The sequence below is a fragment of the Podarcis bocagei genome, assembly GCF_964188305.1.
Source record: "Podarcis bocagei genome assembly, chromosome: 7".
Classification (NCBI taxonomy): domain Eukaryota; kingdom Metazoa; phylum Chordata; class Lepidosauria; order Squamata; family Lacertidae; genus Podarcis; species Podarcis bocagei.
This window is the reverse complement of record NC_138132.1, coordinates 94,555,888-94,583,546: the sequence shown is the minus strand read 5'-3', so window position 1 is coordinate 94,583,546 and position 27,659 is coordinate 94,555,888. Positions and strand designations below refer to the sequence as shown.

Here is a 27,659-nt window from a genome sequence, read left to right as displayed (position 1 = left end):
ATGAGCAGCCATCACGCCGCTGCAGCCGCATGTGGGGAAAACTCCGTTTGCTACTGTAGCCGCAAGCAGAAGATCCCGGTGCTGGTGGCAAACCGCTATGTACAGCGCATGTGTGGCGTCACATGCATGCGCCATACATAATACCGCCGCACATGCGCTGTACATAGCGGTTTGCCGCCGGCGCTACTGGAGCACCGTACAGACGGCGGTGGGATCCCTCCGTCGCCGCTACAACTGTGAACGGAGGATCCCAGCACCGTCCATACGGCACTTGAGCACTGCCGCTGGCAAACCGCTATGTACAGCGCATGTGCGGCGTTGCTATGTACGCCCCGCCCCGGGTGTCACGATGCTTGCCAACCAGCATTTACAGCCCACCTTTCCTCCAAGAGCTCAATACAGCATGCCTGGTTCTCTTCCTCTCCATTTTATCTCTGCAACATTTTATCTTCGCAAGGGAGGTCAAGCTGAGAAGCAGTGGCTGGCCCCCAAGGCCACCCAGGAAGCTTCCTGGCCAAGGGGAGGATTCAAACCCTGGTCTCTTCTAGGCCCTGGTTTGACACCATAACCCCTAGGCCATACTGTCACCACCTCTCTCTCTCTCTCCCCCAAGTCAAGACTCAAGAAACAAGAGCCGCAGAATCTCTCTGGGGGGCGCGTGGGGGGGGATAGTTAATTGCTCGTGATATCTGGATTCTGCAAACTATTATTTGAACCAGAATTATTCCTTTGGCGGCCAGCAAACCAAAACCAAAACCTTTTGGGTGCCACTTTAGCAAACATGCAATTAAATGTGGGCATGCAGCGCTGTTCCCTGTTCTTGAGCATCCCTTTAATGATCCATCTCTGGGCCACATCTGACTTGAAGCAGCCTGCAGCCTTCTATTTCTGAGCCATATTTTCAGGCCTGGAAAAAAAAGCACATCCCTTGCCTCAAAGGTCTAGGGAAGATTCCAGGAACGGGGCTTATAAAACTGCAGAAAGAGAAAGCACACACACACACACACACACACACACACACACACACACACCCCACGTTTGTTCAAGTGCTGTGGTTTGCTTTAATTCAGTGCAGGCCATTTGAGAGAGATGAAGTTCCACCACCTGCTTGTGGGATTATCACCCAGCTCTTCTGGGGAACCAAACAATGCCAGATCTATATATTTTGCCATAGGGGCAGAACTCGGCAACAACACCCCACCCCCCCACTCTCTGATGGTGAGCAAACTCCCACATACACTTTTTACAATTGCAGCCAGTCACAAAGGATTTCTGACTCAGATTGGTTCCCAAACCTTTTCAGGACCGCTCCCCCCCCCCCCCCGGTTCCATGAACTCATCCCAAGTGCCCCTACCCTATTAAAAACATTATTCAGAATAGTGGTTTGTATGACCCACCAAGGAAGATGATAACATTCAAAACAGTTACAATGAGTTGCACATTTATTCAACATCAGGTTAAAACCAAGTAATTTAATTAATTCAACTCGTTAACTTGGTCCAGTGAGACCATCTTTTCAAAGTCCGATAGTCTTTTGCAGTGCTTCCCCCCCCCAAAAAAAACTGTTTAGGGGCACTCTTATTTTGACTCAAGAAAATCTCCATTTTATAGTTCAAATCAGGGGAAATAAATACAGTAAATGGACAAAAGTACAAAGATTCACAAAGTCTTTAGGGGTATGCGTCCCCCCAGAACAAAAGCACTGGTCTTTTGCATCTCCAGCACCCCCTACCATCCACTTGCCTCTTACCAACTTCTCCTAGGTACCGGTATTCTTATTCCTCCCAGGGAGAACGACTCATGGGATTTTCTGCTTCAGATGCCAGACTAGCTGGGCCAGTCTTGGGTGCAAGAAGGCATATTCCACCAAATCCAGGACAGCCTGGGTGGTGTAGTGGTTAGGCTGCTGCACTAGGACCTGGGAAACCAAGGTTCGAATCCCCATTCAGTTCTGTTACTCCCTGGGCGACCATGGACCAGTCACAGCCGCTCAGCCTAATCCACCTCCCAGGGTTGTTGTGAAGAGAACAAGGAGGAGGAGGAGGAGGACGACCATGGAGATAATAAATGCAATAAAATGCAGTCTTGACTGGAGGACAGGGGAGACCATTTGCTCTGCGGCCTCAGGCAGCCAACTGTCTTGGAGTCAAAGACCATTTCCAGCCGCAATTCCAAGTGGCAGCCTTGAAGAGCTTGGCAACTGCCTCCTCCCCACCCTAAACCTGTCTAAATCTGACGGCCCTTTTCAGAAGCCCTTGGTGGGTAATGGCCTCGTTCAATTGAAGGTATTAATTTAAATCAGTGGTTTCCAAAGTGGGCAGTGGGATTACCGTATTTTTCGCCCCATAAGACGCACCTAGATTTTTGGGGGGGAAATAAAGGGGGAAAAATTTATTTCCCCCCCCCAGGTGCGCTGCGCTACATCAGGAGCTTGGGGCGTGCGGAGCTCAGCGCGCCCCAAGCTTCTGCGTGCCGGCAAGGTCTCCGCTAGCGTGGGAGAGCCGGGCGCCTCTCCCAGGGCTAGCAGACCCCTGCGCTAATCCAGAAGCTTGGGGCGAGCTGAGGTCAGCGTGCCCCAACCTTCTAGGTGTGCGCAAGCAGTCCGCTAGCCTTGGGAGAGCCGCGGGGCTCTCCCAGGGCTAGCGGATCGCTGCGCTACACCAGGAGCTTGGGGCGTGCTGAGCTCAGTGCGCCCCAAGCTTCTAGGTGCGCGCAAGCAGTCTGCTGCTGCCCCAAGCCTCGCGCACCCGGTGGGACCTCCTGCCGGGTGCGCGAGGCTTGCTGACACTCACCCGAAGCAGGGGGAGCCCTCCCTAGGACTCCCCGTGCTTCGGGCGACAGGCTGCCGCCCCAAGCCTCGCGCACCCGGTGGGACCTCCTTGCAGGCATTCGCCCCATAAGACGCACCCCGATTTCCCCTTCATTTTTGGAGGGGGAAAAGTGCGTCTTATGGGGCGAAAAATACGGTAATCCAGAGTTCAGAATTCAAAGGCCCCAAATATAAAATAAACGTTCAGAAATGTACACGGCAAACACATAAGTAAGTACAGGGGTGCAATCCTGTCAGCTTCTTTAGGAGACAGCAAGAGCCTGCAAAGCAGGCTACAAATAATAGAAAAAGTATTAAACTGTACATTTCAAAGAATATATATATATATCTCACCCTAGCGTTGCATGGCATTAACATAGTTCTAACCACTAGGCCACACGGACTCTCCTAGAACCTTGGCACTGAGGCCGGAATTCCATGCTCTCAGCTGCTGTTGCCTAGCAACGGAGCTTGGGACCGTTTGAGGTTTCTCAAACGGTCGTTGGACGTTGTCAGAGGTGGCGTCTAGTAGCCTTGGCTCTGTCACTACAGGAGAATCATAGAATCATAGAAGAGTTGGAAGAGACCACAAGGGCCATCGAGTCCTAACCCCTGCCAAGCAGGAAACAGGAGCGGATGGCGTCCCAAAGACCCAGGCAGGAAAGTGTAGGTTGCCATTGCCAGGGGACCTAACCCTGGGACCTACTTGTATGAACTTTATTATGGTCACAGACTAGGATAAAAAAAAAGAAAGAGCATATACCGTAAATAAAGTAGCAGTGAGGATTTTTTTTAAAAAACAAACAAACCGATAATTGTTAGAGCAAATGAGGACAAAGAAACAGGCATAGGATAAAACTGTTGAATGGTCACTTTAAAATGTGAAGGTTCCTTATTGCTTGACAAGTTGTGTATGTCTTTAAGGGCCAGGGCAAGTAAAGAGACCCAGTCTTACAGCTGTGAAACATGGCAGGTGCTGCTGAGTTGTGCTAATCAAGCTGTGTCAGCAATTGGGTGTAGTACCGTATATTTCTGAAAACAGCATACAAGCAAAAGACGTTGCTTGCGCAAAGTGGGTAGAGGAACGTTTCTCCCCAACTCTCATAACTCTGGAACTCATGGAAAGTCTGGTATATAAGAGAGTAGCAAGTTCCCGCCCTCCTAACATTAGGAGAGGAGCTGAATGTTGGAAGATTTGGGAGAGACAAAAGAGAGGAGTTCTTTGTGCAGCACGTAGTTAAACTATGGGACTCAGAAATCCATACAGCAATGCTGAAGAATTTTCATGGATTTTTAAAATTACAAAAAATAGCAACTTGCTTCAGAAATGTGGAAGAGCTGAATTTAATTTTGGAAAAATGAGAAGAATGACATAGACAGTTCTTAGACAGTTCTTTCATCCATAGCCACAACCTTCCCTGCTACAGTATTGCAGCTCTATTTAAATTAAAGCAAGAACTTAAAATATCCACATAGCTATTAGCATATGCTATTTTTGTGTGATGCTCTGCCCTGGACCATCCTTCCCCAACCAGCTGTTGCATGAGGCTGGCAGGAATTGCGCTCCAAAACATCTGGAGGACACAGGTTTGGGGGAGGCTGCCTGCTGACGCACCCCTAATACCAGAAGGCCTCTTTGCAGTGATTCTGGTCTGAACCCCAGCGATTCCGCAGCCTGGGGAGCCTTGTGGGGAACTCCTGCAAGGCTCCCCACGCTGCGGATGTCTGCCTGGCGCGGGGGGCGCTCTGCTTCAGGGCGCCCCGCCCGCCGGGTGGCAGGCTGCTATCCGCAGCCTAGACATCCCTGCCGGACCTCCCGTAGGGCTGCCTAGGCTGCGGATGTGTCCCTGAAGCCTGGAGAGCGAGAGGGGTCGGTGCGCACCGACCCCTCTCGCTCTCCAGGCTTCAGCAAAAGCCTGCATTCGCCCCATAGGACGCACCCAGATTTCCCCTTCATTTTTGGAGGGGGAAAAGTGCGTCCTATAGGGCGAAAAATACGGTAAGTTATTTTTGAGTCCCTTTTTAATGCATGGTCTCCCCAGCAAGCTCTCTGCAGCGCTACCATACTGCAAATAGCCAACAAAAATATTTGAATAAAATACAAGATTAAACACGGATAATGGTTGGATAAAAACTGATAATTAAAACAGATAAGAACTAAAAAACAAAGACACACAGTTAAAACAACTGTAAGAGCATAAGAACTAAAAGACTGGCAGTTAAAACAATTGTAAGAGGCTGCAGAGTAGAAGCCTCTGAAATAGAGGACAACTCACAACATTAGAAACTGCTGTGCAAATATGGTTAAAACAGACATTTGAAAACAATGCAAAACAATAAATTTAGAAACAATGTTGTAGTAAAGGGGCTCTGGCCACTCACCCCTCCCTCACCTGCCCTTACCCTCCACCTGGGTCAGGTTTCTGGAACGGAGGCCGGCAGCCACTTACTTTTTGACAAGACAAAACGCCACAGAAATGGTAATGCTGCCACCACTCCCTCATCTCAGGGCACCCGGAGGCACAGTCCAAGGGAGAAGACTATGCTCCTTTGTTACCGGTTGCCCCACTCTGCAAGCTGCTTCCACAAACCTGCAGGCAGAAATTCATCAGGTATAGCGTAACCAAGTACCGTATTTTTCGCTCTATAGGACGCACTTTTCCCCCTCCAAAAATGAAGGGGGAATGTGTGTGCATCCTATGGAGCGAATGTAGGCTCCTTGGCTTCGCGGCAGCGCGCCTGAGGCCTCCAGCTTTGCTCAAGGGGCGCTGCGCCTTCTCCCTCTCTCCCTGTGAAGGAGAGGCACTGCGCAGAGAGAGAGAAGGTGCAGTGCCCCTTGAGCAACGCACCTGTCATGCGAAGCCAGAGGAGGGACAGAAGGGTCTCCTTCTGTTCCTTCTCCAGCTTCGTTGAAGGGCGCTGCACCTTCTCCCTCTCTGCGCAGCACCTCTCCTGTGAAGGAGGGGGTGCTGCGCAGAGAGAGAGAAGGCGCAGCACCTCTTCAGCGATGTGCCTGTCCTGGCTTCTGCCTTAGCCCTGCGCAGCCTCTTCGGGCAGGGGGAGCCTTCATCCTGCTGCCCTGAAGAGGCTTGGCGCGGCTATCCCAGAAGCCAGAACAGCTGCACGGTATCCCAGAAGCCAGATCCCTCTTGCTGTTCTGGCTTCTGGGGTTCAGAATAATTTTTTCTTGTTTTCTGCTTCCCAAAACTAGGTGCGCCCCATGGTCCGGTGCGCCCTATGGTGCGAAAAATACAGTAGTCAGGCGTTGAACTTAGATTTTCCCTCAGATTGGCACATAAGACAAAAGAAAGTTTCTATTTAAAAATTTTATTTTAAAAAACACAAAGTTAACATGCTTAAAAAGCAGGCACATAAAATAAAATATAGACATTGTTTAGTATAGCTAACTAAGATACTCACTTCTAAGAACAAAGACAGAGATAGGATAGTTTCAAAGTCCTTCAGTGGATCCGCATTACAAAGTCAGCAGGAATCTCCATTACAAAGAGACACAGGACAGCTGCCAGCAAGGTGGTATGCGAATTGCAGGTTGCAGAGCGCACTTTCTCAGTCGTTCTTAGGATCTTTATTCACAAATCTCATGTGGAAACAGAACCCGGGTGTAGTATATAAGGAGCAGCACCTAGCTCTCCCATTACCCGGGGGACGGGTTGGCGGTTGGGTCTGGTTTGTTGCTGATGTGTTTAGTGTATAAGGAGTTTTTGTTTTTGTTATTAAAACCTTGTTTACTGTATTTTTCGCCCCATAGGACGCTCCGTCCCATAGGACGCACCTAGTTTTTTTGGGGGGAAATAAAGGAAAAAAAAAATCCCTTTATTTCCCCCCCCCCCAAAGCAGGTCGGGGAAACAGAACCAGGTCGAGGAACAGCGGGATGGCGGGGCTGCGCCTCCCTGCTGTCCCCCGAGCTTGTGGGGCTGGCCGATGTCTGCCCCGCATGAGGGGCGCTCTGCATCAGGGCGCCCCCCCCTGCGGGGCCGCAGGCTGCTATCCGCAGCCTGGGGAGCCTTGTGGGGAACTCCTGCAAGGCTCCCCACGCTGCGGATGTCTGCCTGGCGCGGGGGGCACTCTGCTTCAGGGCACCCCTCACGCTGGGCTGCAGGCTGCTATCTGCAGCATGGGGAGCCCTGCGGGAACTCCTGCAAGGCTCCCCACACTGCGGATGTCTGCCTGGCGCGGGGGGCGCTCTGCTTCAGGGCGCACCGCCCGCCGAGCGGCAGGCTGCTATCCGCAGCCTAGACATCCCTGCCGGACCTCCCGTAGGGCTGCCTAGGCATTAGGGATTTCTTGCATTTGATTTTATGGAAGGCTCTCTTGGAGCCTTTTTGGCTTAAGAGAGGGGTACAAATGCTCTAAATGAATAGAAGGATGAATAAGGTCTCTAAGGAAATGGAGGATAGAGATTTTCAGTTTGTTTCCCAACCTACCTCGTCGTGGCTTTCCTGATGAACACAAAAACATGAATGGGTCTGATCCATTCTTCACATTCTGACGTTCCTGTTTCTCTTTTCTCTTTTCTCATGGACAGGGAGTTGATTTTGAGGAAGAACAAAAATTGGAAATCAGTCTGGAAGATTGGGAGGATCGTCCTCCAAGGTAATCCTGTGCTACTCCCCTCCCCCATAATCTATTGCTTTTTTAAAAAAACACCCGGTCCATTATTTCTATGGTGGTGGTGCTTGGGGTCTTTGAAGGATGGGAGTCAATAAATCCTTTTGACAAAAGTGCTACTCCTGTCTCCCCTCAGCATCCCAAGCACAGCTTCTCCAGCTGATCTTCCTCCTGAAAGCGTCAATGAGGACAAGCTGAAGGACAGACTTGCGGATGTGGTCACAAGGATGAAGAATGGGAGGATCCGAAGGAAGGTGCTCCGAGATCTTTCCGCCTTCCTGCAGAAGATCCAGGAATATGTGAGTTAAAAGTCTGGTAGTTTTTGTTGTTCTCTTTGACATCTGGCGGGAGGGCGTTCCACAGGGCGGGCGCCACTACCGAGAAGGCCCTCTGCCTGGTTCCCTGTAACTTGGCTTCTCGCAGTGAGGGAACCGCCAGAAGGCCCTCGGTGCTGGACCTCAGTGTCCAGGTAGAACGATGGGGGTGGAGACGCTCCTTCAGATATACTGGACCAGTGCATCCCCCCCTGTGGAACATGCCCCAGCCATTTTGTTGGCTGGGACCCACTCCCCGGCAGCCCTGACCCCTCCCCTTAAGATCAAAATAAAATCTTAAAACAAAAACAAAACAAAACAAAAAACCCCAGGAAATAAAACAATACAAACAAAAAACTGTAAAAATTACAAATCCATCAAAATCAAACAAATTCCCAAGCCCAACCAAACATCTACCCCACCCCCCACATACAAAAAAGTCAAAAGGGAGACTTCTGGAACGCCGCAGCCACAGGAAGGAGCGCGAGCCTGCCCTTCGTGGGAGTCTCGAGCAACACGGAGGTCTAGAGGGCTCACGAAGGCTCCGTGAACCTCGTAACCCCAGGAGGATTATCCTGAGGGTCAAGGTACCCAGTTTGGTGTCATCTGCAAATTTGATCAGGATGCCCTTGAGTTCATCATCCAAGTCGTTGATAAAGATGTTGAATAAGACCGGGCCCAAGACAGAACCCTGTGGCACCCCACTAGTCACTCTTCTCCAGGATGAAGAGGAACCATTGATGAGCACCCTTTGGGTTCGGTCAGTCAGCCAGTTACAAATCCACTGAGTGGTAGCAGAGTCAAGACCGCATTTTACCAGCTTCTTTACAAGAATATCATGGGGCACCTTGTCAAATGCCTTGCTGAAATCAAGGTAGGCTACATCCACTGCGTTCCCTTCATCTACCATGCTTGTAATTCTGTCAAAAAACGAGATCAGGTTAGTCTGACATGACTTATTTTTCAGAAATCCATGCTGACTATTGGTGATCACAGCATTTTTTCTGTAGAGGATGCTAAATGTTTTGGAATGTTTGGAAGATTTAATAAAAATGTTATAGGGAAAATGGTGATGGGTTGCTTCTCTTATCAGTCCCTTCTCTGGCTTTCTTCTCAGCCATCGGTAGCGCTTCCTGCATCCTCCCTTGGCCAGCTGGTGGCCATTACCTGTCTTTGTGCGCTGGATGAAGACCCGGAGTGCAGGCAGTGGGCAGCAGAGGCTCTCTGCCATCTTCTACCCATCCTGCGGCGCAACGAAGGTAAGACTGGAAGAATGCATCCCAGCAGTGGCGTAGCGTGGGTTGTCAGCACCCGGGGCAAGGCAAGTAATTTGCGCCCCCTAACCCGTGGATTTTAGCACTCGAGTGCGAGCGCGCCCTCGGATTTTTCCGGTAACACTTGACTTTATAGAATCATAGAATCGTAGAGTCGGAAGGGACCCGATGGTCATCTAGTCCAACCCCCTGTGGTGATGATGATGATGATACATTTTATTTATACCCCGTCCTCCCCAGCCAGAGCCGGGCTCAGGGCGGCTAACACCGGTAAAATTACAATAGAAACATAATGGGGGGAGGGACCAATTTAAAATACAGGTTAAAATGCAATTTGAAAAGCAGCCTCATTTTAAAAGTAGCCCACAAATCAAAACTGTAAGGGGAGGGAAGACATAAGGGTCCCACTGAGTCCAAACCAAGGCCAGGTGGAACAGCTCTGTCTTGCGGGCCCTGAGGAAAGATGCAGGACCACGCAGCTGTCCCGTGCGGGGATTGAACCTGCAACCTTGACATCCCTATTTCCATAGGGTTCGGGTTTCCGAGTGGCTAGGGAAACCAAGCTGGATGGGGAGGGGAAGCCACAAACATGAGTCTGACCAAACTGCGGGAAGCAGTGGAAGACAGGAGTGCCTGGCGTGCTCTGGTCCAGGGGGTCACGAAGAGTCAGATACAACTAAATGACTAAACAACAACAACAACAACAACAACAACAACAACAACAACAATGTATGAAGTTACATTGAAAGACCTACATTGGCTCCCTGTACGTTTCTGAGCACAATTCAAAGTGTTGGTGTTGACCTTTAAAGCCCTAAACCGCCTTGGCCCTGTATACCTGAAGGAGCGTCTCCACCCCCATCATTGTGCCCGGACACTGAGGTCCAGCGCCGAGGGCCTTCTGGCGGTTCCCTCCCTGCGAGAAGCCAAGTTACAGGGAACCAGGCAGAGGACCTTCTCAGTAGTGGCACCTGCCCTGTGGAACGCCCTCCCACCAGATGTCAAAGAGAAGAACAACTACCAGACTTTTAGAAGACATCCGAAGGCAGCCCTGTTTAGGGAAGCTTTTAATGTTTGACGTTGTCAGAGCTGCTTCAAGATCCTAGCTCACAGAGGATCACGCTAGCCAGCGGTCATTAAGTAAAAGTCTTTATTGAGTTACAGTTTCCATTCCCAAGCTGCTGCGTGCAACTCTACGTCTAATGGCTAGATCGGCGAAGCTCCGTCTGAGTCTCCGCCCTTTGTGCACCAACTTAATATCCTAGCCCTGCTCCACCTTTTCCGCCTGACTGCTCTCCTCTGGGTCCCTCTGCCCCCCGGGGTCTCTTCCTTCCGGGATTCTTCTGACGCCGACCCCCCGGAACTCCCTGTCTCCTTGCGCCGGGCTTTAGGACCTGGCTCCCTTTCCTGGCTGCCTACTGCGTCACTTTCCTGTGCATTTGAACTTGGCGCGCGCGCCCAACCTTCCACTTTCCGTCTGACCGTTCCTTCGCTCCCCGATGGAGGTGTGGCCACTCCTGACTCGTGCCCTCCCCCCTGTTGCGAGCTGCCAGCGCTTGATCTCTGGCGCTCTTCCTCTTCCCTGCTCTCTGGCTGTGACGCTGGTCCCGATTTCCAACTGCTCTCCTCGGAGTCCCCTCTGGCCCTATCTTCCTGGGGTGTCCCCCTAGGCTCCCCCCTTGCCCTGACCACTGGTGCTCCTTTCTGTGAATCTTCTGATTCACTGGAAAGACTCGGAGATCTCGGGTCGTCGTCATCACTCATCTTTTCTTCTGCCTCCTCCCCCTCGCTCTCTGTTTCCTCCCTTGCCCTTGCCTCTGCTCCTGAACCCCTGACAGACGTATTAATATTTTTTTGGAAGCCGCCCAGAGTGGCTGGGGAAGCCCAGCCAGATGGGCAGGGTATAAATAATTTATTTTTATTTTTATTAGACACCCCCAAGCCAAGGAGATAAGCAACTCTACAACTTCAGAAGTCATCTGAAGGGAAGTTTTTTTAAAATGTTTCATGTTTTATTATATTTTTATCCAAGGTGACTGGGGCAGCCCAGTCAGATGGGAAGGGTATAAATAATAAAATTATTACTATTATTATTATTATTATGGAATAGGGCGTCTCAATTTTCTTTGATGAAATGTTGCAAGGTATTCCGATTAATGCTTTTTATAGGATATTGGACACGGTGCGAGTTTATGGCTGCCAAGTATTGGCCTGAAAGGAAGCGCAGCCGCGTCAGGGAACTGCTGGAGGATGGAGCTTGCAAGTGTTAGAATGCAAAACGCGGACAGGTTCAGGCACGCAAGAAGGTGGGGGAAAGTGGAGCCCGGATGGCTCAGTTTAAGAGCACGGCGCTGATAAGGCCAAGGTTGCAGGTTCGATCCCTTGTAGGGGGGCAGCGGCGTATTACTGCATTGCAGTGGGTGGAACTAGATGACCCTCGGCTCCCTTCCAGCTTGACAGATTCTATGAAAGCACATGGAGCGTGGAAGTTGCATTGCAAGTAGTACGCAGGGGGGCGCAAGGGTTGCAGAGAGAGAGGGGGGAGGGAGGGGGGAACTGGCCCTCCGCTGGACAACTGACCCGGCCGGGCTCTGTTTCCCAGGGAAGCAGGAAGTCGCAAGTTGCAGAAGCGCCCTGTTCCTTCTTCCGCTGAGGGAAAGGTTCCTGCAGAGCCTAGAGGCAGCGAGGAGTCGACGAGGTGAGGCTTTGGTGAGGTAGGGAGAGGAAAGACGGGGGAGGGAACCCAAGGAGGATTTGCACGAGAGGGAATGAAGGGGAAACGCGCCTCCCACGCGGAGCACTTTTCCCCGGGAAATGCACGGGGTGGGGTCGTGTCTGATCCGTGCTGCGCGCTCGCGTCGTGCGGCCCAAAGTGCTGCAGGATCGCCAATGCAAGGAGACTTCCGGTCGGTGCCAGCGCTTAATGGCGGTCCTACCTCCGAGCTCCGGAGAAGGACTGCTTCGCAAGTTCGGGTCTTACCCGCTACGGCAAGCGGGGGACCCCTAAAATCCCAGGCGCTGAAGCCTGAGAACAAGGAGACTCGGTGGGCACCTTCGCGCCCCCCGGTACCGTGAAAGAGCCTTTTTAAAGGCTACGGATCGACATCGGGAGTGAGCGCGGTGCTGAGAGTCGCTACCCAGCCTGCGAAGTGAAGCCGCGTCGCCATAAGCGGAGAGCGCCGATTCCTTCCTGAAAAGAAATTCGGACTGATTCCCCGTGAGTAAGAACTGAAAAATAACTGGGACTTTTCTTTTAATTTTAAAAATTGGGCTAAAAACGGGGGAGATTTAAACAAAGGAAGTCTGCCTCCCCCCGACCGCATGAAAGTGAAAGCAACGGAGCTCTAAACCTGCATCCGTTTAAATTCGTCCTTTGATCAGCTAAACCGGACATTTAAACCTTTGATCTCCCCTCTAGCAAGCAGGGCAGAGGGGAGGTGAATCTGAACATTAACTGCATGACTTATTTGAAGGAAAAAACCTCTGCTATCTTATCTACTTGAAAGTCTGAAACGGTCTGCCTTCTTAGTACACTGAGCTGACTTTTTCCTGTGAAGTGACACCTTGATACAAAGTTTCCACAGTGCCTGATTTTTGTACATTTTAAGAAGAAACAGTATAAACAGTATACTGGGCAACTGTGGCAATTGGAAGCTATAAGACTTTAGTAACATTGATTTTGACTGGATTAATCTCCTTTCTTTTTACATCTTGGATGGTCTCCTTTGTTCATGTATTTTGAAATTTCCTTCTATGGCCATTTTGATTTGCTCCCTCTAGAGGATAAAGTGAAGTCCAGCACGGCCTAAGACAGTGGAATTTTCCAAGGGAGAATAAATCCCGTGGGAATTGACCTTGACATGAGTGGGCCACAAGAAGAGATAACTACAAGAGCCAAGACCAAGCAACAACAACAGCAACAGCTGCAGCTGCAACAAGCAAAGAGAAGAGGTTCGATCTTAGGCGTAACAGCCGGACTAGCTGGAACAACAGGACAGGACAAAGGAGCAGCCGTTTCTATGGATGCTGTGACAGAAGCTTTGCTTAAGATAAACCAGACTCTGGAGTCTTTGACAAAACAGACTTCAGAGAACACACAAAAATTAACAGAAATATCAACAAGATTAAACCAGAATACAGAATCTATAAATAAATTGGTCGAGGAAAATGCCACCACGCGTCAAATTGCCGAAGAGGCCAAAGCCACAGCTGGAGAGACGCAGGAGAAATTAGAGCCACTTGCCAAGAAGGTCTATGAGCATGATGCAACCTTGGCCTTGTGGGAGTTACAGAGGAAAGAGAGAAACTTAAAATTAAGACTGATTCCGGAGAATGAAAGTGACAACCTTGTGGAATTTTTGACACGGGAGTTTGCGGATTGCTGGGACTTGGAGGAAGACGAGTTCAAAATCACAACTGCCTTTAGACTCGGCAAAAAGCAAGATAGAAAGACACCAAGAGATTGTTTGATCACACTCAGATCTAAGGAGGAAAGAGATAAAATTTTAGGACTACACTTTGGAAAAGCCCTCCAAATTGGAAATTCAGCAGTACAGATCTTTAAAGACATACCAAAATATATCTTGGACTTAAGAAACTTCTACAAGGATTTGGTGCTTTTGTTAAAGAAAAATCAGATCCGCTTCAGGTGGGAATTCCCACAAGGACTGTCATTCGACTACAAGGCAAAGAAAGTGAAAATAAAGACAATTCAAGATAAAGACAAATTTCTGGCAAGATATCAGGAGGACCTACAGAAGGGGACTGTGGACGTACTTGCAGAACAGAGGAGAGCACTGGACATCCTGAGTCTCTCGTTTGGACAAAAACCACCACCGTCAGAAGAAGAGCAACAACTTGGAGCTGTTGGAGGAGCCTTAAGAAAATAACAAGATGGCTCTGCAATTCCTTAGTTGGAATTGTAATGGACTGAATGGGCCTCTGAAGAGAAGACAAGTATTTCATATTCTGAACAGAGAACAATTGGATTTGATTTGTTTACAAGAAACTCACATAACTAGAGCCCACAGGAGATTACTCACAAATAAAAGGTTAGGACAAGAATTTATTTCATCAGACAAAGTTAAGAAGAGAGGAGTGGTAATATATGTGAAGGAGAAATGGGCTCCAAAAATGATATTTAAAGATGAACAAGGGAGATATCTGGCTGTGGAGATACAAGTACAAGGAGAAAAACTTTTAGTTGTTGGAATTTATGCACCAAATGAAGGCAAATCTGACTTCTTTAAGGGACTTCATGAAACTTTGACGGACTATCTGGATTATAATATGATAATCATGGGAGACATGAATGGCGTGGTCTCCACTAATATGGACAAGGCACAAAGACTAACAGTCACTAAAGAAGGGAGACTCCCTAAGACTTTTTTCGAAATGACAGAAAATATGGACTTGATAGACATTTGGAGAACAAGGAACCCTCTGGAGAGAGAGAGAACCTTCTTCTCCCAAGCAATGATGACCTGGACCAGAATTGACCAAATCTGGGTTACTAGTGGACTGGCTCCAAAGATTAAGAAAGTGGAAATCTGCCCAAAAACTTGCTCCGACCATAACGCCGTGAAGATGGAGATGAAACTCACAATAACTGGTCAATTTAGATGGAGAATGAATGACACCCTCTTTCGAGATAAGGAGATTCTCACGAAGGCCCAAAAGACCTTAAAAGATTATTTTGAAATAAATTTGAGGACTGACGTGGAGAAAAGAGTGATCTGGGACGCAAGTAAAGCTGTTATGAGAGGATTTTTGATTCAACAAAATTCAATAAAGAGGAAAAAACAAAATGAGAAAAAAGAGAAGATCTTGGAAATGATAAAGGAAGGAGAGAGGAAATTAAGAACAAAACCAAAGTCTCAGGACATTTTAAGAGAGATTAAGTTATATCAAACTCAATATATGGAATTGATGAACCAAGAGATTGAATGGAAGATAAAGCAAATGAAACAAAAGACTTTTGAATCAGCAAATAAATGCGGTAAACTTTTGGCATGGCAATTGAAGAAAAGGCAGAAACTAAATACAGTTACAAGCCTAGAGGTTGATGGAAAGAGCATATCTAAACCTAATGAAATTAGAAATTGCTTTTTAAGTTATTTTAAAAAACTTTACACCCAAGGCCCGCAAAATGAAGAAGATATAGACAAATTCCTTGGAAGATACGGACTACAAAATATCTCTCAGCAAAGTAAGATGGACTTGAACCAGAGAATCTCAGAACAAGAGATAGAGGCTGCCATTCAGAGTATGCAACTGGGCAAATCTCCGGGACCAGATGGACTGACTTCTAGATACTACAAATCGCTGAAGGAATGGTTGATTCAACCACTAAGAGAAGTTTGTAATGAGATCCTTGAGGGAAAAAGGGCACCTGAATCGTGGAAAGAGGCATATATTTCACTCATACCAAAGTCAGAGACTGAAAAGACTCAACTCAAGAACTACCGCCCGATATCACTCCTTAATGTGGATTACAAAATTTTTGCAGACATTTTGGCAAAAAGATTTAAAAGAGTTTTGATGGAGAAGATTCATAAAGACCAAGCAGGCTTTCTCCCTAAAAGACACCTAGCAGACAATGTAAGGAATGTAATAGACATTTTGGAAAAGCTGGAGGTGAATATAAACACTAAAGCAGTATTGATCTTTGTGGACGCGGAGAAAGCCTTTGATAATATCTCTTGGAGTTTTATGAGGAAGAATCTTCATGGGATGGGGGTAGGCCAGGGTTTTGAGAATGGTATGGCTGCAATATATTCTGAACAAAAAGCTAAGCTGATTGTAAATAATGTCGTGACTGAGGAACTTAAGATAGAAAAAGGAACTCGGCAGGGGTGCCCAATTTCCCCATTACTTTTTATTTCGGTTCTGGAGGTGTTGCTGAATATGATAAGAAATGACCAGCAGGTCAAAGGTGTGCAGGTCGGAGCTAAACATTACAAATTAAGAGCGTATGCAGATGACCTAGTATTGACTTTGCAAGAGCCAAACACTAGTACGAAAAGGGTTTTAGAAATAATTCAACAATTTGGCCAGGTGGCTGGATTTAAGTTGAATAAGCAAAAAACTAAAGTCTTAGGGAAAAACCTAACAGATATGGAAAAGGAGAAATTTCAGGAGGAAACAGGTTTGACTGTGGTTAAGAAAGTTAAATACCTAGGGGTCTATTTAACACCTAAGAATGTTAATTTGTATAAGGACAATTATGAAAAATGCTGGTCAGAGATTAAAAAAGATCTAGAAATATGGTCAAATCTGAAACTGTCAATGTTAGGCCGAATTGCAGTAATTAAAATGAATGTATTGCCTAGAATGTTATTTTTGTTTCAGACCTTGCAGATTCTCGACAAGATGGAATGTTTTAAGAGGTGGCACAAAGACATTTCGAAATTTGTCTGGCAGGGCAAAAAGCCCCGAATTAAATTCAAAATACTGACTGACGCTAAAGAAAGAGGGGGTTTTGCCCTGCCGGACCTAAAATTGTACTATGAGGCAGCAGCGTTTTGCTGGCTGAAAGAATGGATGCTCCTCGAGAACACGGACATCTTGGATCTGGAAGGCTTCAATAATGCTTTTGGTTGGCATGCATATCTTTGGTATGACAAGGTTAACAGTATCTTTAAAAATCACATTGTTAGAAAAGCATTATTTAATGTCTGGATAAGATACAAAGACTTATTGGAAAATAAAACCCCTAGATGGGTGTCACCAGTGGAGGCTAAAGCAGTGAAGAAACTCAATATGGAGGTCGGATGGCCGAAGTATTGGGAAATTTTAGAACAGGATGGAGACAAGGTTAAACTACAAAGTCAGGAGAAATTGAAGCACAAAGTAGAAAATTGGTTTCAATACCGTCAAATAATGGAAATTTTTAAACAGGATAGGAAAATCGGTTTCCAAGTGGAGAAATCAAAACTAGAGACCGAATTGTTAGAACCCAATACTAAGAATTTATCTAGAATGTATAACTTGCTGTTGAAATGGAACACACAGGATGAAACAGTTAAATCTGCTATGATTAAGTGGGCGCAGGATGTTGGACACAACATTATGTCAGATGACTGGGAATGGTTATGGAACACCGGTATCAAATTCACGGCATGTAATGCCTTAAAGGAAAACATTATGAAAATGGTATACAGGTGGTACATGACCCCAGTCAAGCTGGCAAAAATCTACCATTTGCCCGATAATAAATGTTGGAAATGTAAAGAGACTGAAGGTACTTTTTACCACCTTTGGTGGACATGCCCGAAGATAAAGGTCTTCTGGGAAATGATCTATAATGAAATGAAAAAGGTACTTAAATGTACATTTTCTAAAAAACCAGAGGCCTTTCTCTTGGGCATTGTCGGCCAATTGGTGACAAAGAAAGACAGAAATTTCTTTATGTATGCCACAACAGCAGCAAGAATACTCATCGCAAAGTATTGGAAGACACAAGATTTACCTACTCTGGAAGAATGGCAGATGAAAGTGATGGACTATATGACACTGGCTGAGATGACAGGCAGAATCCGTGACCAACGCAAAGAGATGGTGGAAGAAGAATGGAAAAAATTTAAGAGCTATCTTAAGGACTACTACAAACTTAACGAATGTTAAAATGTTGTGGTTGCTAGAAGTAACAGGGTACAGGGATACAAGGCTAGATAATAAAGGAGGACTAAGATGACAGAGATTAGAAAGTAACAATTGGAAGTTGCTAGTTCAAATATGGACACTGGGATGCAGAGAGGGGAGGTATGGGGAAGTCCAAGAAAAGAGGTTTATGAAAATATCTTTGAAAGTATTTTCTATGTTTGTTTTGTTTTGTGTTTGTTTGTTTTTCTTAAAAATGCTGTAAAACCAATAAAAATTTATTAAAAAAAAAAAAAAAAGGATCGCCAATGCAAGACCCCCTTTTAAAACCTCCCCCTCACCCAGCTCTGGAAAAAAGGGGGAAGGGGATGGCGTCGGCGTCGGGGTGCGGAGGCTGCACGTGCCCGGCCAGGCGTCGGTGGCGGCGTCAGCGCTGCTGCAGCGGCTGCTCCTCCTGCGAGCAGTGAGCGGAGCGCAGCCGCAGTGGCGGCGGAGGGTGCGTGCGCGCTAGGGCGTAAGGCTGGCGGTGGCGGCGGCGGGGAGCCCGGTGGAGGAAGGAACTTGTCCCTTCCCTCTGGACTCGCGCCCCCCGCAGATGTTGCGCCCGGTGCGGCTGGCACCCCTGGCACCCCCCACGCTACGCCACTGCATCGCAGCATGGGGTGGGGGTGAGCAAGACCCAAACTAACCCTTTGGCTTTCCTTTGCAGAGACACAGATACGAACTATGTGGAACCAAAGGCTCATCACCAGAGCTGAGGACGTCCTCAAATCCACCGGAGGACCGGTTCCTGAACTGTTTGTGAATAATTGTCGCACTCTGGCCACGGTAAGTCGCTGTCTCTCTCAAGCCACATGTTCTGGGTTCCGCAGAGGCAGCACCTGGGCTTTCTGCTCCCCAGCCCTGCCCTGCCGGCATCTCTGACCTTCCTCTCTCGCTTCAGGTCTTTGGCGCTTTTCTCCCTGCGGAGCAGCTCGTGGAGGCCATGTGCTTCCTGGCCAGAGACCTGGTTGTCGTGTGCAGCTTCAACCGATCGGATATCTCCCACCTGCTGCACGAATTCCTCGAGCAGTTTGGCGGCCCAAAAGTGGAGGTAAGGTGTCTGCAAAGGTAGGCGAGAAGAAGATTCTCTGCTTGGTGTAGGGGAGGCAACCTCCTGCCATTGGGTGGCCAGGACACATGTTAGTGGAGAGGGGCCTGGGTCCTGAGAAACATGGGTTCAGGGAGGGGGAAGCCTCCTCCTTCTGGGAGCAGAATGGAGAGGGGAACTGGCGCCCTGGACCTGCCTGGGTCCAACACTCCCCAGGACCCTGAGTGGTACTTTGGAAGGAAGAGGCTGTGGTGGCACACAGGTCAAGGGTCCCTCTTTCAATGAGGGATGGAGGGATCCGCCTGCAGACAGCCCCGCTTCCTTGTACTCTCCAAGCAACTCTCTCCTTTTCTCTGACAGGTGGAGGTGCTGCTGGAGGCCTTCTATAAGATCAGCCAGGGGCCTACAGTGCAAGGCAGAGACATGGCCGTCTTCGCTTTGTCCATCCTGTCACACCAGCACCTGGAGAAAGTGCTGCAATATCTCCTCCAGTTTCCCTTCAGGTATGGAGCCCTCCAGGTTGTACTGGGCTAAGGGGGAGGTTGGCAAGCTGCAGGGCTTGCTCAGAAAGCCCTTGCTGCCATTTCCTCTCTCTGGAGCATGGCAGCAAGCAGAAGACTTGAATCTGACCATTGCTTTTGTTTTTGCATTCACAGAGACTGCGAGAGAGTTTGGAAGGAGATTTTAGCAACGGCCTACCCAGAAGACCTGCTCCATCTCATGCCCAGGCAGATGTACCAAAGCCGCTTGGCGAAATCTGCCACCCAAGTGGTAAGGACCAACCACCTGCCTTCTGGCTTCCTTCTTCCCAGGGTAATATCTAGGGGTTCCCGTATTCTGCAGAAAAGCAGGGAAAGTGACTTGCACCTCTCTCTCTTCCAGCAACATCTCACCAGCCTGTTGCACGCCATCCTCAGGATGGAGGAATACAAGGCAACTGTGCGCCGGAACATCCCACAGCTGCTGATCGCTCTCCTGGGGATGGTTTTCAACTTCCATTACAAGCAGGAATTCATCGGGTGAGTAGTGTGTTCCAAAGAGACCAATGGAGTCCTTACCCCTTCAGCCTCGGGGGGGGGGTTCATTCCAGCTTGGTTTTCCAAGGGAGGCTCTCCTTCAGGCGGCTGCTAGGGAGGAAGGATGGGGAAGGAATTTGAGTGTGTGGCAATGACCCTCCTGGTGATCATGGCCTTGCTTTGGTTCCAGAGGGGCTAAGGGAGTTCTGCACCTCCTTCTTGGCACCACTGGAGAGGAAGTAGACACGGCCATCGTCGACCAACTTTTCTGCCGGGAGAATTTCAGCCAGGGGTTGTCTGCCATGGTGAGGTAAGAGGAAGAACACGGTAACCTTCCCCAATGGTCTGGCAAACGGAGCTGAAGGCACGGGGTTGGACTGTGTCCCTGTTTGCTTCCTGCGGTGTCTTTCCCTTCCTTACCAAGATCTGCTTCTCCATTTCAGAGTTATCGGAAAGCAACGCCGGTGGATCCTTCCCATGGTGGATGATATCATCGCTGCTCTCGAGGGCAAGGCATTTGACGGGATGCCACAAGTCGTGGCAGCTATCTACATCGAGGTGAGGGGGACTGAGGTGCAGGAGGAAATGGGTGCAGCAAGGAGGCCCTGGCTTGGTTTCGGTCGTGTTGGACTTTGTGTTCTTTAGCTCCCTTTGTGTCCTTGGTTCCGCAACCAGCCTTCATCAGAATCTGGACCTTGCAGTTGCCTTTACCTTCCAAATTCTGTGGGTTATGTCAAGGCTACTTTGAGCCTAAGGACTGTTGCCTGTTTTAGTGCTCCTCAGAGTAGACCCATTGGATTTGATGTACATGGCAAACTTTGGTCCATTCACTTCAGTGGGTTTGCTCTGTGCAGAATTGCAAATGGTGGGTAAAAGGAGAACGTCCCTCAGCCTCTCATCACTGAAGGGTTTCTTCCTCTTTGGGCCCCTTTAGCTGCTCAGCTGCCGTCTGGAGGTCTATCCCTATGAGGATACACTGGAGTGGCTCCTCAACTGGCTGGAACATGACTACCTGCAAGTCCGGAAGCTCAGCATCAGAGGGATATCCCTGCTTCTGGACTCTGGCATGGCAAGTGATGCTCAGAGGGAGGGAGGGAGGGAGGGAGGGAGGGAGGGAGGGAGGGGGGTGCAGATCTCGATTCCAATCATGGCCCAGCACTCTTTTGCTGGCACAATACTGAAGAGGCTGTGCTAAAAGGCGTGAGGCATTTCAGACCTTTGAAAAGATTCTGTTTTGTGTAGGATCCTAAGCATCTGCGAATCTTGCTGCTGGTTTCCCTCCATGATGCAAAAGCCGATGTCCTCCCAGAGTTGATAGAGCGGGTACACCGTGCCTACTTCTACGAGAATCTGAATGGGAAAGGGCTGAAGATGCTGTTGGCAACTTACTGCGGTCTGGCTGCCCATGTGAGTATGAGGAAAAACATGACATCACACACGGTGGAGAAGGAATGCTTTGGAAGAGGAAGGGTGGGGTTTAGACTGGCATGCAGCGGAGATGTTCTGGCTTCAGGAGGCTGTTCTTCTGGAGCACCTTCTCTTGGAAGCCTGCCTGGAAAACACAGGGGGAGAGTCACTCCGCCCCCAGTCTCCCCCAGGAGGAGGATAGGGGGCTGAGCAGCCTCAGAACACCCCAGTGGGCAGGAGAAAGGAAACTGCTCTGATGAGAAACACAGTCTCTGATGTTTTCTGCCTACAGGAGGAAGACTCCGTCCGGGCATCAGCCATCCAACATCTGGGCGTGCTTCGAGGCTGGGTGAGAGACCAAAGGCTTCCCATAACATCAACAGAAGAAGAAGCCATTAACGAACTGGTTGTGGTCCTCATTCACCTCGAAGACAAGGACGAAGTGGCCAAGGTGAGGCCAAAGAGGTGGACTTATGCAGTAGGAGGGAGGGATTGTTCTCAGGAGCTTCCGAGACTATGTACTGCAATTTGTAACCCTCTTCTCTTCTTGTGTTGCAGGCCGCAAGGGGGGCTCTTTCCCATCTAGCCCCAGAAGTCAAGTGGTGGGCTCGTCCCAACAAATTTAGCCTCCACTTTGCTCTCCACCAGGCTGCCAAGCATCTGGTAAGTTCCCTCTGCTTCATTGGCAGCTTTGCCCAGGCATGTCTCTGGGAGTGCAAGGCTCTTCTGCTGCGCTCTCAAGCCTCTCTGGTGCCACTTCTCCTTTGTCTTTGCCCACAGAGCAAGACCTTCAGCAAGGACGTCCTTCGGAGTGCTGCCTTATCTTGTATGAAGCCGTCTGCCAACAGGCTGCCAGCAGTCTCCAGGGTGGCAGCTCTGCTTCTGGGTAAGTCAAGCAACGTCCTTCCCTGGTAGGGATGGACAGAAACGTCTTGGTAACTGTCAGGGCTGCCACTCAGTCCCAGCTCACATAGGACCACGTTAGCCAGCGTTCAGGTTAAAAGAGTCTTTATTGGATTACAGCTTCCATTTCCAAACTGCAATATGCAGCCCTACTTCTTCTAGGTCAGACCGGCGAAGACCCGTCTGAGTCTCCGCCTCTAGCACACCAGCTTAATACCCTAGCCTTGCTCCACCTCCTGCGCCTTTCCCTCCGTCTCTGGGTCCTTCTGCCCCCCGGGGTCTCCTTTTTCCTACTCTCTTCTGACGCGGACCCCCCTGACCCTTCCGCCTCCTTGCGGCGGGCTTTGGGACCTGGTTCACTCTCTGGGCTGCTTACTGCGCCAGCTTCCGCTACATTTGAACTTGGCGCGCGCGCCCAACTCTCAACCTTCCTCTTGATCGTTTCGTCGCTCCCCGAGGTGGGCGTAACTACTCCTGACTCATGCCCTCCCTCCTTCTGAAAGCCTCCGGAACCCGATATCTGGTCCCCTTTCTCCCCGCTGTTCCCGTCTGGGTACGTGGGTCCCGATCTCCAACTGCTGCTCTCTGATTCCTCTCTGGACCCTTCTTCCTGGGGTGTCCCCCTGCTTTCCCCCCTTGCTCTGACCGCTGGCGCTCCCTTCTGGGAATCCTCGGACTCACTGGATAAGCTCGGCGATCTCGGTTCGTCATCCCCACTCATCTTTCCTTCGTATTCCTCCCCCTCGCTCTCTGTCTCCTCCCTTCTCTGCGTCTCTGCTTCTGAACCCCTGACATCCATCCCCCCCTCGAAGCCCCCCCTTCCCCCCTCCCCACTTTCAAGGGTGGTTGCAGGGTGCTCCATCATCACAGGAGTGAATGCCGGATACAGTTCGCTCCTCGTTGCTGGCCGCCAACTGAAGACCTCCGAGTCTTCCTCCTCGCGTTCGTCAACGGTGAGCTGCTCCGCCTCCATTTCAGTGCCGCCGTGCTCGAAACCGAGATCCTCCCCGCACACGTCCATGTCAGTCTCTGCGTCGGTCGCTTGACCTGGCATCTCCAGCCACCTCCGGCGCCACTGCTCCTCTGGCCGATCGTCCCACCAATACGAGGTGTCGGACGCCGAACCCTCCGGTGACCCCTCTGGGGAATGTGTGCGCTGTGCGGGCTCCCCGTCCGAGTCGAAGCCATGGAACGTGCTGGAGGAAAGTGTGGGCGTGAACAACCAGTCGTCGAAGAAGCCTGCTGGCATGGGTCTGTGTGGGAAAAGGGCATGAAACTCGTCCTTGAGCAGGGGTTCCTCCAAAGCGTAGTCTGGCACCCAGCTATTAGCACTAGCCCGGGTGCCCTCTCTGGCTAGGAGGTATTCCACTCCGTCTTCCCCCCATCTGGAGTCCAAAATCTCCGTGACTTCGTTGATGGGGTCCTGCTGTGGCAATCTTCCCGCCTCCGACCGCTCCTGAGACGGACTCGGTGCTGTTCCTGGTTCCTGGAACCTGTGAGGTGTCCTGTAGGGAGTGAGCACCGACCTGTGAAACACCGGATGCATCCTGGAACCCTCCGGGAGCACCAGCCTGAAAGCTACTGGGTTGATCTGCGCTTCGACTTGGTATGGACCGAGTTGCTTGTGCCCCAACTTCTTTTTGGCTAACGATCTGGTCGGCACTGCGTGGGCTGCCAACCAGACCCAGTCTCCCACTCGGATCTCTTCGCCAACCCGCCTGTGCTTGTCCGCTTGCACCTTGTATGCGTGCTTCGCTAGCTCCAGCTGCCGTCGGAGTTGATCGTGGACCTCCTGCAACTCAGACGCGAAAGCGTCCGCCGTCTGCGGTTCCCCTTCCCCCACTCTGTCCAGTCCCGGGAAGGTTCTGGGATTCCTCCCATTGTTGGCGAAGAACGGTGTCACCCCTGTGGACACGTGCTTCGTGTTGTTGTAGGCGAACTCGGCGAGCGGCAGGTAATCCACCCACGTCGCAGGCTGTTGATTGGCATAGCATCTCAGGTACTGCTGCATGATGGCATTGACCCTCTCCGCTTGCCCGTTGGTCTGCGGGTGTCTCGCTGATGTCAGGTTGATTTTGACGTTCAGGAAGCCCATCAGCTTCTGCCAGAAATTCGAGATGAACTGGCGACCGCGGTCGGACAGTATAGACCGCGGCAGCCCGTGCACTTTGAACACGTGATCTATGAACAGTTTGGCTGTTTGTTCTGCCGTGGCCACCTTCGCACACGGTATGAAGTGTGCCATCTTGGTGAACAAGTCCACCACCACTAGTACAGCCGTCTTGCCTCTCGAGCTGGGTAGATCCGTGACAAAGTCCAGGGCCACCCTCTCCCACGGTTCAAACGGCGTTTGCAGCGGTTCGAGCAGTCCCGCCGGTGGTTTGTGCACCGGCTTGGCCCTCTGGCAGGTGTCGCACCTCGCGACGTAGTCCGCGACTTCCCCTCTCAGTCTGGGCCACCAAAAGTCCCTTGCGACTAATTCCACCGTTTTTTCCGTGCCAAAGTGCCCGGCCGTGGGTGCGTCGTGCAACTGCTGCAGTACCTTGGCGCGAAGTTCATCTCCAGGCACGTAGATGGCCCCTTTACGTAAGAGCAAGCCGTCCCGTATCTGGAACTCGTCGCTCTTCGCCATGCCCTTGTGCACCTCGGCCATCTTCGCCTGCGCGAATGAGTCGTCCTGCAACGCCCGCCGCACCGCCTCCAGGTCTACTGTGGCTGAAGCGCACGCCCACGCTGTTGGCGCGAAGATGTGCATGGCTGCCGCTGGCGTCGCCTCTTCGAGGTATTGCGGTTTTCGGGACAGTGCATCCGCCATGATGTTGGTGTCGCCTGGGACGTACTCTATTCGGAAATCGAAGTCAGCAAAGAACTCCGCCCAACGTATCTGCCTCTGGTTCAGGAACTTCGCCGTGCGCCAGTGCTCCAGATTCTTGTGGTCCGTGCAGACCTGCACCGTGTGCTTGGCGCCGATCAGGAAGTGCCTCCATGCTTTGAATGCTGCATGAATGGCAAGCAACTCCCTGTCCCAGATGGTGTAGTTCTGCTCCGACTTGCTGAGCTTTCTGGAGTAGAACGCTCCCGGTCTCCAGACCCCCTGTGGGTCCCTCTGCAGCAGGACAGCTCCCACTGCTCTATCGGACGCGTCTGTCTCTACCCGCATCGGTCTGCTGGGGTCGATATGCAGCAGTTGCTCTTCCGACGCGAAGAGACGCTTGAGTGCCTGAAAGGACTGCTCTGCCTGCTCCGTCCAGATGAATTTCTTTTTCTTGGAGCTTAGCGTGTCCGTAATAGCCGCCGTCTGCATCGCGAACCCTTTGATAAACTTGCGATAGAAGTTGGCGAAGCCGACAAACCGCTGGACCTCCTTCCGGTTGCGCGGGCTCTTCCAATCCAACACCGCTCGCACCTTGGCGCTGTCCATGGCTAGCCCCTTGTCCGACAACTTGTAACCCAAGAAATCCACCTCCGTCGTGTCGAACTGGCACTTCTCCAGTTTGGCGTACAGCCTATGCTGCTGCAACCTCTCCAGCACCTCCCGAACGTCTTGGTCATGCGCTTGCTGCGACTCGGAGAATATCAGGATGTCATCCAGAAAGCAGACGCACTTCTTGTAGAGGAGTCCCGCCAACACATGATGCATGAAAGCTTGAAAACAGTGAGAACCGTTTTGCAATCCAAACGGCATCACTCTGTACTCGTAGGTGCCCAGAGGCGTGAACATGGCTGTCTTCCACTCATCGCCCTCCCTCATGCGGATGAGATTGTACGCCCCTCGCAGGTCCAACTTGGTAAACACGCGTCCCTTGCGCACCGTCGCCAGTAGGTCGTCAATCCTGGGCATGGGGAAATCCGAGGGCTTGGTCATCTTGTTCAAGAGGCGAAAATCCACCACCAGCCTCTTTTGGGGCGTGTCCTTCTTCTTCACAAAGAAAACAGGACTGCCCCCTACTGCCCTGGACTCCCGGATGAAACCGCGCTCCAAATTGTGATCTATGAACTGTTTGAGTTCCTGTAGTTCATCCTCAGACATGGAATACAGCCTCCCCTTCGGTAGCGTCGCCCCTGGTAGGAGGTCAATCTTGCAGTCATATTGCCTGTGCGGTGGTAACTTGTCTGCCTCCTTCTCGCAGAAGACCTCCAGAAAGTCTGCGTATTTGTGGGGGACTGCTTGCAACGTTCCCAACTGCAGTTGTGATTCCTCCTCCTCTCCCTCCTGTCCGGGCAGGATGCAGTGTTCTGCGCAGTAAGAGGAGCCGAAGATCAGCTGTCGCTGGTACCAAGCCAGTGTCGGACTGTGCCTGTCCAGCCAACTCATGCCCAACACAATGGGTGTGTCCGACAGTCGTGTGACGTTAAAACTGATGACTTCCCTGTGGTTGCCAAGGCGCATCACCATTGGCGGCGTTTGCTTCACCACCTGCCCCCCCAGCAACTCTCTGCCATCCACTGTGACGACTTGCAGGGGCAGAGTGGCCGGCAATAGCTGTATAGCGTGCTGCTCCACAAAATCCTGTGCTATAAAGTCTGCGTTGCTTCCAGAATCCACAGAAAGCGGGACTTCGATAGTGACGCCATCGGGCAGCTGGAGAGATGCTGTGAGTTGCACTACTGGTTTGGGTGGGAGGGGGTCTGTGGGTTGCAAGATCGCTGGGGACTGCTTCAGTGATGCGTCTGGCTGGGCCCCAGTGCCTCTGTCTCCAGCCAGACATCGTCGTTTCCCTGCTGGTGTTCGCTGTGTTGCGTGGCCGCTTTCACCGTTGCGGAGGCTGCAGTGTGCTTGGAGCTCCTCTGGGGACACTCTTTCGCCAAGTGTTGAGAGCTGTCGCATATATAACACTTCCTGGTCCCTCTAGGAGGTTTAGTCTTGACTGCCGCCGGTGCAGGGGCTCTGGTAGCTGACTGAGCCCTGGCTCCTCCCACCTCCATAGGTTCCACTCCCCCTCCTGGCGGAGGTGTAGATTGCGCACACGTAGCGTCCCTGGGAACGAAAGAGAAACTTCTCGCTGCTTCGCGCCCTCCACGTCCTTCGTCTCTGCACCACGGACGTTCTTCCAGCCTCACCCCCACAGTCAGCGCCCTTTGGACCACCTCCTGCGTGCTCCGGGGCCTCTCCCCCCTCGCAATTTCGTCTTTAACAGCACTGCTTAATCCCTCCCAGAAGAGGTCTCTGACTGGGGGCGAATCCCGGTCCCATTCCAAGGCACTGACCAGCGCAAAAAAGCGGGCGTGATACTGGCGTACGCTCGCCCTTCCTTGTTTCAGTCCATGAATCTCCCGTCGGGCAAGATCCACGTCAATGGTAGATAAAAAGCACGCATCCATCGCTTTGATAAAGGCATCTGCATTCTGAAGCGCCGGATCTTTATCCCTCCACAAATTGCGTAGCCACGCTTTAGCATCCCCATGCAAATGGGATAGTATAAACCCCACTTTCTCTTCCTCATCCCTAAAGTCTTTCGCCAGCAGTTGCAGTGCGCACATTACGTCTGCTCGAAAATTGGGGTACTGTTGTAAATTCCCATCGAAGTGAGCCACAAGCCCTCCTGCTCTCCGTGCCAACCCAACCCCCTCCGGTCTGGGTCCTGGCTGCCCATGCTTAACCAATGCTTCAAAC

General features: G+C 50.7%; 2 protein-coding genes across 2 annotated transcripts in view; both read left to right on the top strand.

The window, feature by feature from the left end:
• LOC308592422 (uncharacterized protein) lies at positions 1 to 20,828 on the top strand (the record flags this gene model as incomplete). Its single annotated transcript, XM_081203828.1, has 10 exons — positions 1 to 99; positions 7,358 to 7,425; positions 7,577 to 7,739; positions 8,872 to 9,013; positions 18,339 to 18,457; positions 18,573 to 18,722; positions 19,080 to 19,222; positions 19,376 to 19,490; positions 19,602 to 20,293; positions 20,670 to 20,828. 9 exons carry the CDS (start codon positions 1 to 3, stop codon positions 19,740 to 19,742), a joined length of 1,140 nt encoding a protein of 379 aa, XP_081059954.1. The 3' UTR covers positions 19,743 to 20,293; positions 20,670 to 20,828.
• The window catches only part of LOC308592421 (uncharacterized protein), a gene marked incomplete at its 5' end in the record, with an annotated part of 9,431 nt that continues 1,809 nt past the window's right edge, over positions 20,038 to 27,659 (top strand). The window contains 7 exons of the mRNA XM_081203827.1: positions 20,038 to 20,045; positions 20,179 to 20,293; positions 20,670 to 20,804; positions 20,978 to 21,142; positions 21,435 to 21,593; positions 21,701 to 21,805; positions 21,923 to 22,028. Of these exons, the coding sequence (XP_081059953.1) occupies positions 20,038 to 20,045; positions 20,179 to 20,293; positions 20,670 to 20,804; positions 20,978 to 21,142; positions 21,435 to 21,593; positions 21,701 to 21,805; positions 21,923 to 22,028 (793 nt within the window). The remainder of the gene's footprint in view (positions 20,046 to 20,178; positions 20,294 to 20,669; positions 20,805 to 20,977; positions 21,143 to 21,434; positions 21,594 to 21,700; positions 21,806 to 21,922; positions 22,029 to 27,659) is intronic.